The sequence below is a fragment of the Bos javanicus genome, chromosome 26, assembly GCF_032452875.1.
Source record: "Bos javanicus breed banteng chromosome 26, ARS-OSU_banteng_1.0, whole genome shotgun sequence".
Lineage (NCBI taxonomy): Eukaryota > Metazoa > Chordata > Mammalia > Artiodactyla > Bovidae > Bos > Bos javanicus.
Window position 1 is genome coordinate 13179004 of NC_083893.1, and position 12589 is coordinate 13191592.

Below are 12589 nucleotides of genomic sequence, written 5' to 3' on the forward strand. Positions count from 1 at the left end.
GTGCCCTTCAGTGTGGTAGGTTTTCCTATTATATGATCCCAAAGTGAATGCAATACAAAGTAATCCATTCGTTCTCTGTTCATGTTGACTTAGCATGGCATTTTTGTAATTTGGAAAAGCTTATGATTAATTGCATTGAATACTTTATCCTTCACAGTGAGAGACCTACCACCAATTTCCCTTGATGTTAGACAAAAACAGCGCATCTCCACAGATCCATTATCATCTGAAATGAAAGCCCCAGTTCTGCCAGAACCCATCCTTCCAGTTCAGCCCAAAACTATGAAAGACTTTCTGTAAGTTTTGGCTCATTGTTACATGTAGACATATAATCAACTGCATGTCGGCACTTCACATAATTTAATATTTTTGTGTGGGAAATTAATTGAACTTATGGCTCATAAGGTATTATAAGAGTGAAGGAACCAAAGACTGGATGTCTTAAGTTGAAGGTGAGAACAAATTAATTAACAGGTAAGGGATAGATAATGTTGCAACAAAAGAAACACTAAATAAGAGAAAATGAATCAAAACAAGCGGAGATGAAGGACTGTGTCCTATTTAAAAAATAAGATTTCATTTACTACGTGACCCACAGACCATAGAAGCTACCGTGCTGCTATTAAGTTGGTACAAAAGTAATATTGGTTTCCAGCCATGAATTTTAAATCATTATAAGTAGGCTCAAACACATCGTTATTAATCAAAATAGGAACTATTACAGTTGACACATTTTTCCCAACAAGAAATAAGTTCATTCATTCCTGTAGCAGAAAAGTCCATGCTTCAGAACTCAGCAAACACTTGGAAAGCATTTTCTCCCTCCTGCTGGTTGTGGAGGTGTTTTCCCTGCAAAAAGTTGTCAAGATGCTTGAAGAAGTGATAGTCAGTTGGTAAGAGGTCAGGTGAATATGGCAGACGAGGCAAAACTTCATGGCCTAACTCGTTCACCTTTTGAAATGTTTGTCATGTGATATGTGGTCAGGTGTTGTCATGGAGAATTGGATCCCTTCTGTTGACCAGTACCAGCTGCAGGTGTTGCAGTTTTCAGCGCATCTCATCAATTTGCTGAGCATACTTCTCAGATGTCTCAGATGTAATGGTTTCGCTGGGATTCCAAAGCTGTAGTGGATCAGACAGGCAGTAGACCCCCAAACAGTGACTATGATCTTTTTCTGGTGCAAGTTTGGCTTTGGGAAGTGCTTTGGAGCATCTTCTCTGTCCAGCCATTGAGCTGGTCATTGCAGTTGTCATATAACGTCCACTTTTTGTCACAGGTCACAATCCAATCAAGAAATGGTTGGTTGCATAGAATAAGAGAAGATGACACTTCAAAACAATGGCTCTTTTGATTTGCAGTCAGCTCACGAGGCATCCATTTATCGAGCTTTTTCACCTTTCCAGTTTGCTTCAAATGCCGAATGACCTTAGAATGGTCAGCGTTGAGTTTTTTGGCAACTTCTCATGTAGTTATAAGAAGAACAGCTTCAGTAATGGCTCTTGGTTGGTCATAGTTAACTTCCAATGGCCGGCCACTATGCTCCTCATCTTCAAGGCTCTCATTTCCTTTGCAAAACTTCTTGAACCACTACTGCACTGTACATTCGTTAGCAGTTCCTGGGCCAGATGTGTTGTTGATGTTGTTAATTGTCTCCACTGCTTTATGACCCATTTTGAACTCGAATACAAAAATTGCTCAAATTAGCTTTTTGTCTAACATCATTTCTGTAGTCTAAAATACAAAATAAACAGCTAGTGATAAAGCAAAAAAACATAAAGCAAGAAATGTGCATTAAAATGATATATAATAGCATAACCACATTTATTTAAGAGTGTATTCCAATATCAAAGGGCAAAGTTCAACAATGCAAAACCATATTTACTTTTTGCACCAACCTAATAATAAAAACCAAATGGATACTCAAAGGACTCAGTGAGAAAGAGAAAGTAGGGACAGAATGTAAACAAAATCTGTCAAGAAATTTGGCTGGAAAGGAAAGAGAGATAATTATAAGGAGCATGTCAAAATGAACTTTTAAAAAATATTTGTTTGTTTATTTTGCCTGTGCTGGGTCTTTGTTGCTGTGCATGGACTTTCTCTCGTTGCAGCACGTGGGGGCTACTTCCTGTGTGTGGTGCACGGTCTCCTTACTGCAGTGGCTTCCCTGGTTGCAGAGCACAGGCTTCAGGCACACGGGCTCAGTGATTGTGGTGCCTGGGCTTAGTTGTTCTGTGGCATGTGGGATCCTCCCAGACCAGGAATCTAGCTGGCGTCCCCTGCATTGCAAGGTGGATTCACAACCATTGGACCACCAGGGAAGCCCAAAAGTGAACTTTTATAAAAGCAAATAAATGGGAAAGTTGAAGCTGGATTAATATCTTAATCCAATTAAGAATTATAAATTCAGAAACTACATATTTACATTAACTGGAACACATTCCTGTATTCAGCTTCATTATTTCAAGTTGCATGTTGGGTAACATTTATCTGTAAAGAATCAGTGCTGTATTATCTGAATAATGTTTTTATCTTTTGTGGCTAATAAGTGCTTTTATTTTAGGGAAGATGTAGAAAAAGCTAAGTCATCAGGAGATTGGAAAACAGTATATGATTTTTATCTTACAACATTTGATTCTTTTCCAGAACTAAGTGCTGCATTTAAGGTAATAACATGTAAAGCACATTTTTCACTTTTTAAATTTTCCCCCCAAAAGACACTGAATTTACCTCTTTTTCTACCCAATATTGGCTTAAGCAGCTACTTAAGCAAATATAAGTATGTATTAATTCTGAAATTATAGGTATCACAATAATTACTTAAGTGATATCTTAAAAATTGTTTTTATTTGTACTAATGTAATACTTGAGATGGTTAGATAATCTCACTGACTCTATGGACATGAATTTGAGCAAACTCCAGGAGATAGCAGAGAACAGGGAAGCCTGGCATGCTGCAGTCCATGAGATCACAAAGAGTCAAACATGACTTAGCGAATAACAACATTTGACTCCATTCTTTAAGTTTTTAAAAAAGAAATTATTAAAATAATCCTTATGTATTTATTTTTATTTTTAGCAATTTAGCCGTAACAGTTCTTCTATATCATCATACTAATATTACAAATTATGAAGGAATAGTTATGATTCAGATATTACTTAGAATAGTTCTTAAAATGTTATATACACTTAGTTCTTTAATTGAATTTTCAGAAAGATGCCTCTGCCTCTAATACTATTGAAGACTCTGGGATTAATGCTAAATTTGTGAATGCTGTATATGATGCCTTACTTAATACTGTAAGTATCATTTACGAAACATGCAAATCATACAATTGTTTGAGTCTATACTGTACTTGGAAATCAGCCACACAAATGTTGTAAAACTCACCTGTAACATAATTACATAAGAAAGTTTTTTGATAAATTTGGTTGAAATTCTCAGAAAGTTAGATTATTTTTTAATTCTTATATTTTTTTAATTAAAAAGTTTTTCAAATTCCGTAAGAAAAATTTTTAATCTTTTTTTTTAACATAATTTGGTTGTACTTTATAATGAAATGTGGACTGAACTGCTAATTATAACATATAAATATGTATAAAATGTATGCCATCATTTTATATTGTTAAACATGCTGTTCTTCAGTTTGTGTTAATGATTTAATCTTGTTGATCCAGAGACAGTGAAACTATTTTTCTTTTTCTGTTTTTCACTGTTACATAAAACTGATGGTAATCATTAAACAGCCACCACTGTTTGTGCAGGTTGTACAGTGCACATCCCAGGGGACATTTTCATTGTAATCTTTCAGAAGTGAAATTGAGACCACCATAAACGGCAGTAATCGGTCATCAAGTCCAATTTTAACCACTGAAACAGATCTGTAAATATAAGTAACATATAAAAGTCACCTAAATATCTAATCGTAATTATTTCATGATTTTCTTTTGCCTACAGCCTCAAGACATTCAGAAGACAGTATTAAAGGGAATCATTAACAGCCTGTTACAAGAATGGAAAGGGTAATTGTGACCAATATTGTAGTTGTAGCTCATCAGTATAGATGGTTAATCTGTATACCTCATCCAACTGTAATATATATGTGTGTGTGTTTACTCAGACGGAGAGGGCACTGGCACCCCACTCCAGTACTCTTGCCTGGAAAATCCCATGGACGGGGGAGCCTGGTAGGCTGCAGTCCATGGGGTCGCTAAGAGTCAGACACGACTGAGCGACTTCACTTTCACTTTTCCGTTCATGCATTGGAGAAGGAAATGGCAACCCACTCCAGTGTTCTTGCCTGGAGAATCCCAGGGACAGGGAGCCTGGTGGGCTGCCGTCCATGGGGTCGCACAGAGTCGAACACGACTGAAGCGACTTAGGAGCAGCAGCAGTTTTACTCAGAAAAGATTTTAGTTGATATAGTAAAAACATAGAATGAAATTGTAAACCGTTTATAACAAAGCTTTTTAACTCGACACTTATGACTTATTAGGAGGATCCACATGTGAGCCTCAGAGGATCTGTGAATTCTTTAAAACTATATATAAAATTTGTTGTATAGAGATATATGTGCTTTACAAAAATAGGATGGGTGGTTAAATCAGTAACCTAGAATGAAATAATATGAGCATTAAATTTATCCTTGGGCTTCCGGGTAGCAGAGTAGACATTTCCTTATTTCTAATATAAGGAAACATAAATTTAGCCACTAAAACATTTTTTTTCTGGAACTAAATATTGAATTGTTATGTAAAGAATGGGCAATGTAATTGATAGTGTTTGGAATATGCAGAACACAAAAATACAGTTTTAAAAGTACATATTTTAATTGATATTACTTAAATAACAATTTAAATAATAGCTGCTGTTAAAGCCAAGCAATGCCATTAAATTATAATATAAATGTTTATATTAAGCCCAGTTTGAAAATACCAAACCACAGTTCTTAAATATGTTAAATATACCCTATATATTTTAACATTGTTCCAATTTTCAAAGAAATTTGTGGTTTTTATAGAACATTGAGAAAAGGCAGAATAGTATTAAAAAAGTAAAAATGTAACTGTGCAGTTTTTTTCTAGTTGTCTTTTTAAAACAATTGAAATCATATTATATTTTGCATGTGATTTTTATCTTAATATTTTCCTAGTTTATCGTTCTAGTAATACTTTTGCATTTTCCTTGAACTTTATGTTTCTGGTTGAATATATAATGCCTCATTGGAGATGAAGAGGAAAAATTAGAATGTCAACAGAATGCTTAGGAGAGTGAGGAAGTCCAGTGATCTGAAACTGCAGGACCCTAGTCCCCTCTGAGCACGCTCCCACAGCTTTCTAACCCCTGCTCCTCAAATGTGTACCTGAGACAGATTAAAATAATTTGATGCAACTTACTTATGAAAGGATCATGTGGTCTCTACCCCCAAAATTGTGTTTTATTTTGGACTTATAGTAACAACAACAAGATCTATAGCTTATTGACTGTTTACTATAGGCTAATGACCTTTCAAATGATTTTGCATGTATTTCTTATATTGAATCTTCACTGCAATCCTGTGAAATAGGTAATAGGATTATTTTCACTTCACACTTGAGGAAATTAATTTACAGAGAAGTAAATTGCCTAGGTTAACACAATAAGTGCCTTAGTCATAATTAGAACCCAGGCTGTCTGGCAAAAGAGCCTATGATCTTAACCACCAGTTCTGGACCCAAAGCTGTACACTGAACTAAAATACTAGTGCATAGGACAGGAAGATGGACATTTTAATGGTACAGCTATAAAGTGGGAAAAAAAAAAAACAGGACTCTCTTATCACCAGGAATTTTAATATTTATGAATTGCTTTGATCTTATTAAAATATTTTCAAATATAATTTCTAAAATAAAACAGTAGTCCCATTTAGAAAATAATCTGAAAATTATGTAGACTACTATAGGAAGAAATAGTTTAGATTTTATTTAAACCCAAATAATTTAAATCATTATTCAGTCAGATAATTCTTCCATAGAGAAATATTACTACTAATTTTAAAATTGTATATGTAATATACATACATATAAATTTCAAAATTTAGTACACATGTTATTTATTTATATTTCAGATGATGTGGCTTTACATTTATAAAGGGCATCTAGTACACTTTAGGCAATGATTTACATTTATGTTTTCAGATTCAAGTCTAGGTTTTAGCTTTTATCAAGTCAGTTCTCACAGAAACATTGATAATTTTTATTAGATGATGTAAGATTAAGCATCTCTCATCAGTTACACTTCTTTCTTTTTCAGTCCACGAACAAAAGATGATCTTAGAGCATATTTTATACTTTTACAGGTAAGAAAGCAAGAACTTAGTTGAAATTGGATAATTCATATTTCAATCTGTACTTGTGTAAGTAAAATGATATCCAATACTAAGTATTATTTTGAGCAGCGTTTTTGATACTTTTTAGATTATAATTACTTTTAATCAGAGAATTAAAGCTATAACAAACAGTGGGAAGCTAAATTATCTCCAGAATTAATATGTTAATTTAGCTCTTGCCTTCCTGCTGTTGAGTTCTGGAACAAACAGAATAAAAGCACTTCTTCCCCCTCCAGTCAACTTCCTTTCTTGTAACTAGTTTTTTAAGGGGGCTTCAAAACTCTTTTTTTGTTTCCCAATTAGTAGGTTTCTAACTTTTCAATAAATATTTAAGCTAGAATTCTAATGGAAAAATCAAAGTGGTTGTTTATGTTTGCTGAAGCAAAGATGATGAACTTTTTCCTCTCAAGAGATACAGATTCATTGATATAAATAAATAAATAAGGTCCAAACAAATGAAAAGTAATTTTAACTTTTATAATTTTTTGAGAAGTATGGTATTCCTATAGCTAGCATACTATATTTGTATTATTCTTCACAGTTTACCAAAGATGGTTGTATAGATTATTGTCTCATTTAAAGATAAGAAAAATTATGTTAAATAAGATATAATGTTTAATTTAATATTATGTCCAATAAAAAAATATGGAAGATATGGGTAGAAGGAAGAGGAGAGAGGAAAAAAGAAAAAGAAGAAAAAGTGGGGGGAAATAGATAAAAAGCAGTTGAGAGATCTAAGAAGAGGAAGGGGAGGTAAAAAGGTAAGAAGAGAAAGACAAAACTGGAAAAAAAAATGAAAATATATGTGAAGATAGTAAAAGCTAGAAAGTTACAACATGAAGCTCAAATTTTTAGGAGAGTGTATTTGATCCTCAGGAAGGCAATGTCATCCCACTCCAGTACTCTTGCCTGGAAAATCCCATGGATGGAGGAGCCTGGTAGGCTGCAGTCCATGGGGTCGCTAAGGGTCGGACATGACTGAGCGACTTCACTTTCACTTTTCACTTTCATGCATTGGAGAAGGAAATGGCAACCCACTCCAGTATTCTTGCCTGGAGAATCACAGGGACAGGGGAGCCTGGGTGGGCTGCAGTCTATGGGGTCGAACAGAGTCGGACATGACTGAAGTGACTTAGCAGCAGCAGCAAGCTCTACACATAAGAGCTATCACTTAGTGAGATTATCAGCTGGGGTCACTCCCTTATTTTGAACCATCCTGACCATAAATCAGGATGGTTTTGAAAACATGTGGTGCTCTTTTTTTTTTTACAATTTCAGTTTATTGTTCAGTAATACTTATTTTTACTATCACGTTCTGAAATGTACATTGTGAGTTTTAGATTTTGGAAATGTAACTAGAGTTTGTGCTTGGTTTACAAGCTCTCCTTTAACATTTAAAAGTTCTCAGGAGCTGTTAGGTGAGTCTCCCCTTGTTCTTTGTGAAATATGCAAATAACTCCTTTCACATTGCAAGTTTCATTACCAGCTTTTATTTTTCTAGCATTCTTTGTCCCTCCCTTTTTTAAATCAAGAGAGAACCAGGTTTTTCTTAATTGGAAAGGAGTGATTCCTTCCATTTATACGAGGCAGTGAGCTAGGTGCTTTATGTTATAGTTTTTTTTTTTTTAATACTCAGAACAACCTCCAAGATAGATATTATCATTCCCATTTTCTAGATGAAGAAGTTGAGCATCAAAGTTTAAGGAACATTCTTAAGGGCGTATAGTAGTAAGTGGTAGAAGTAGCCCTCAGACCTAAATCTTTCTTAATTCAAAGCCACTGGACCATTGTGGAAATCCAAGTCTCTGTTAATTAAATAATGAAACAAATAGATTCTTATTTTAAAGGATTTCACCTAGTATTTCATAATCTCAAATTTAGTTTTCTGAATTTGCCACTTAGTTCATTAAGCTTAGTGTCTTTCCTTTTACATGTTAACACAATTTTAACACACTTATCTTCAATATCTTTTTCAGAATCCTCAATTTAATAACACATCTACGTATGTCATCTATGCCCACTTGCTACGACAGACAGCCAGCTTAGTGGAAGCTGACCATCATTTCCTAGCTCACTGGTTTAAAAAGTAAATTACTCTATGATATTAAGAACTTTTAATTTTATAATAACATTAAATGTTTTCAGGTCTTTAGAAATGACACAGTGCTTCAGAAGCCAATTACAAGTGTATTGTTTAGTACTACATAGAGGTTATTAAAGATCTGTTTTGTGTGTAAGTAACCATTTTGCTTGTACCCGCTGTTGTTGAGATTTCTGTCCACTGCTTTTGCATTTTATACAGCACATTCCTATCGTTGAACATATAAGCAAGCCATCAATATAATTTATAAAAGTACACTTTTTTTTTTCACAGTACTGTACTTACATTAACAATTACTTTTCCCCATGACTAATACAAGCTAAAGAAGCTAAATTGTCCCAAAATTAATTTTAAATACAATAAGTTCTCATTATTAGCAATAGTTACATTCTATAAAGCTAATGTGAGTACTGAATTGGTGAATAGTGAACCATTATTCCCACTCAAAAGGGTTAGATTCCTACAAGCCTTTGCTCACATTTCCATCAGCATATCAGTACATAGCCTTACTTTATCTGTGTTTCATTTTAAAGACACCTTATTTGGTAAAATCATTATTTTATTAACATTCAACTCACAGCCAACAAAAGGTGAAGAATCTGCATGCAATGCAGGAGACCCAGATTCAATCCCTGGGTTGGGAAGATCCCCTCTAGAAGAGAATGGCAACCCACTCCAGTATTCTTGCCTGGAAAATTCCGTGGACTGAGGAGCCTGGCAGGCTACAGTTCATGGGGCCACAAAGAGTCAGACAGAGCTGAGCAGCTAACACGCCGCCAATAGCATCGTAACTCATGTCTGAGCAAAGTTTATTGGACACAAGTCCCTTCTCCGTAAGGCACATCACATCCTTCTTAGGAACACTAGTCAGAACTTTAGAACTTTAACACTAGAGTTAGGGGCAAAATCACAAATGAAAAGCATAGGAATTTGAAAAGCATGACCCAAGTAGATTGCATAAAGAATACTTATTTGCAGTATGAGAGCTAAAACAAGGAGGCAGAGCGTCACCTTATTCAGCCTCAGCAGAAGCAACTCCCGTTTTTTGTTACTCTTTGCACTGCCATGAGATGATCACAGAAGCACCACAATTATTTATTTGGGGTTTAGAATTAAATAGTAGAAAATGGGTGAATTTGCAAATACAGAGTCTATGAATGAAGAGTGACTGAATACTAAAAGCCTTAAAAGTGAAATGTTTAATGCTAACTTTATAGTAATTTTAGTGTTTATTTCTTATTTAATTAAGAAATTATATTTGAGGTAAAATTTTGCATCTTTTCAAATTTGGGGCAATTAAAGAAATAGAATTTGGGGGAATAGTCTAAAATTTTATGCATAAAGGATGAACTTTGATCTCTAACAAACATATTGCCAAAATAGAAAAATGTGAATTTTGATTGGAATTATTTCAAAATCTTTACCAGATTATCCCAGAAGAGGTTCAAACCATTGGTAGAGAGATTGCTGCAATTTATTTCTTTACGCCTGTTTCCTGCAAAACCTGAAGAATTTCCACCTATATCAAAGTGTTCGTGGTGGATCCCGTCAGCATCTAAAGTACTGGCTTTACTTAGTAGGTTTTATTATTCAATCATCTTTACTTTTCTTTTATTAAATATAAGGATATTTCCATAAGGACCTCAAAATACTATAGAGGCATTACGTACATCTTAAATCATTCCTTTGAGGAGGAGAGTTGTAGTAATGTATTTTCTATTTTGCTAATGGATTTCACAATTAATGTATAAGCATGAAAAAGCTTTATGCATTTTATGGAGCAGAATTCTGTTTTATGGCTGTCAACTGCATATGACCTCCTAAGTAGAGGTTCCTAAGAATACATGAACTTATATTCATTCCTGAGTATGCCATTTGCTTACTCCCTTTAGTATACTATTATAATCCTCACCATTCAAGTTTTCTTTTAAAGCAAGTAATTATTGGCTGCATTTTGACCTTAATTTTAAAGCTACCTTCTTCATACAGCACTACAATTGCTTAAAAGAGGAATTTCTAAATAAAGGCTTTCTGGGGGGCATTAAAATATTCTTCCTACTAGAGTGAATCATGTACATTTTGGGAAAGATCATTATGTTAGAATTTATCTTTACAGATACTGCAAACAATTTGGTTCACCCTCCCCTTATTCCTTACACTGATTTCTATAATTCTACATTGGATCACATTGACCTCATGGAAGAATACCACACCTGGCAGAGCTTTGGAAACTCTCACAGGTATGATCGGAAGTTCATTTGATTATTCACCTGAATAAAATACTATTCAAAATAATGACTGACTTATAAGTTTGTGTAAGTAAATTTACATATACACATACCTTAACATATAAACTTTTAAGTGTATTTTAGATATCCAGCCTTGAAATCATTATGTCATTATATTTCCTAAAGCATCTTCTTTTTGTACTTCATCTGAATTTATGTTTATGTTAATATGATTTTTGTTTGGTTAGTAACATCTTTTTAAGAAGGGAAAAGTCCTTAGTATGCAGTTTCTTATAAATTTTCTTTTTCTGTGTGCCATCACCCAGCACAGAGGTCAACAAACTTTTTCTGGAAAGTACAGGATTATAAATGTGTCTGGCTCTTTGGGCTGTGCAGTCTCTGGTCTACCATTATAGCACAAAACAGCCTTAGAAAATATGTAACTGAAGGGGTGTGTCTGTGTTCCAGAGCTTTACTCACAAGCCTGGGTAGTAGGTCATGTTGGTCCCGTGGACCATAGTATGCTGGTGCCTGATCTCACACAGTGATCACACATGTGTGCACACACACACATGAATTCACTCCTTTTCTCCCTTTTCCTGTAGATGAAGTGTTTGTTCTTTGTACACAGCATTAAAAGAATGGATGTTACACAGAAAGGGCTTCACCAGAAACGGTTTGTTACATTAGTGTAATAGATTTTCAAAACACTTGGCCAAATTCTTCATTACCCTGCACCTTATAGTCACACTTACAGTTTGGATTAAACCAGCAAGACTATCCCAGACATAATTTATTCCTAGACTCTGAGATGTCCTACAGAATGCATTATTCTAAGAGAGACTAACTGAGAAATACGATATGGATATAAGTAACCCATGACCCCAGAATTGGTTCAAGCTTCCAGGGACCTTTTCTACCAGAATTGACCTAAAACATAGACTAGAATTGGAGAAGGCGATGGCACCACTCCAGTACTCTTGCCTGGAAAATCCCATGGATGGAGGAGCCTGGTAGGCTGCAGTCCATGGGGTCGCGAAGAGTTGGACATGACTGAGTGACTTCACTTTCACTTTTCACTTTCGTACATTGGAGAAGGAAATGACAACCCACTCCAGTGTTCTTGCCTGGAGAATCCCAGGGATGGTAGAGCCTGGTGGGCTGCCGTCTATGGGGTCGCGCAGAGTCAGACACGATTGAAGCGACTTAGCAGTAGCAGCAGCATAAACTAGAATCCTGGATATATCTCAGTCCACACCTGAAATGAGTAAGAATTCCGTTTCTGGGGGACCTTGGCCAGTCTGATGGATTTTTTCTTGACAGAGTTTATTCTACAAAGGTATTTTTTGTCCCACTTTATGGTATTTGTAATGTTTTAGACAAATCTACAATACGGTGCCAAGAGTTACTATGCATATTTCAGTGACATCTTTTAATGCAAAGGTCCTCTAAACACTGTATGGTAACATTGGTGTACCAAGAATGAGTTATAGAGGCTTGGCCCTATGATCCCTTCAGCCCTTGGGACCTAGAAGGGGATCAGAGCCCCAGGGCAAGTCACTGTCTGGCCATAGCCAGCCTCTTGTGTTTGTCTCAGTGTGTCGTACACATGGTATCGTTTGTCTGTGTGCTATGACTAGGGAAGGGCTAAGAACACTGTTTTAAAGTACATAGTTAGACCAGCATTATCCTGCTAAGTTCATTGCACTTCTTTTTGTTTCCAAATTTTTAGTTAGCACTTTGTGATTCAAAATTACTACACGTTAATACTGAACAATTTTCTTACTGCTTTCTAACAGTTTCATTCCAAGAGGAAAACCATTTCATTTTCAGGTCATTCCAGGGCTATCTCCTTTTTCCTCCTAATGCCTGCATCACAGTGTGACCAGTGGTC

General features: G+C 35.2%; 1 protein-coding gene across 1 annotated transcript in view; it reads left to right on the top strand.

The window, feature by feature from the left end:
* The window catches only part of HECTD2 (HECT domain E3 ubiquitin protein ligase 2), a 72556-nt gene that overhangs the window by 40200 nt on the left and 19767 nt on the right, over window positions 1-12589 (top strand). Inside the window, exons 3-10 of the mRNA XM_061402788.1 lie at window positions 158-296; window positions 2562-2664; window positions 3212-3298; window positions 3957-4021; window positions 6291-6336; window positions 8343-8452; window positions 9895-10043; window positions 10584-10707. Coding sequence (XP_061258772.1) covers window positions 158-296; window positions 2562-2664; window positions 3212-3298; window positions 3957-4021; window positions 6291-6336; window positions 8343-8452; window positions 9895-10043; window positions 10584-10707 — 823 coding nt within the window. The remainder of the gene's footprint in view (window positions 1-157; window positions 297-2561; window positions 2665-3211; window positions 3299-3956; window positions 4022-6290; window positions 6337-8342; window positions 8453-9894; window positions 10044-10583; window positions 10708-12589) is intronic.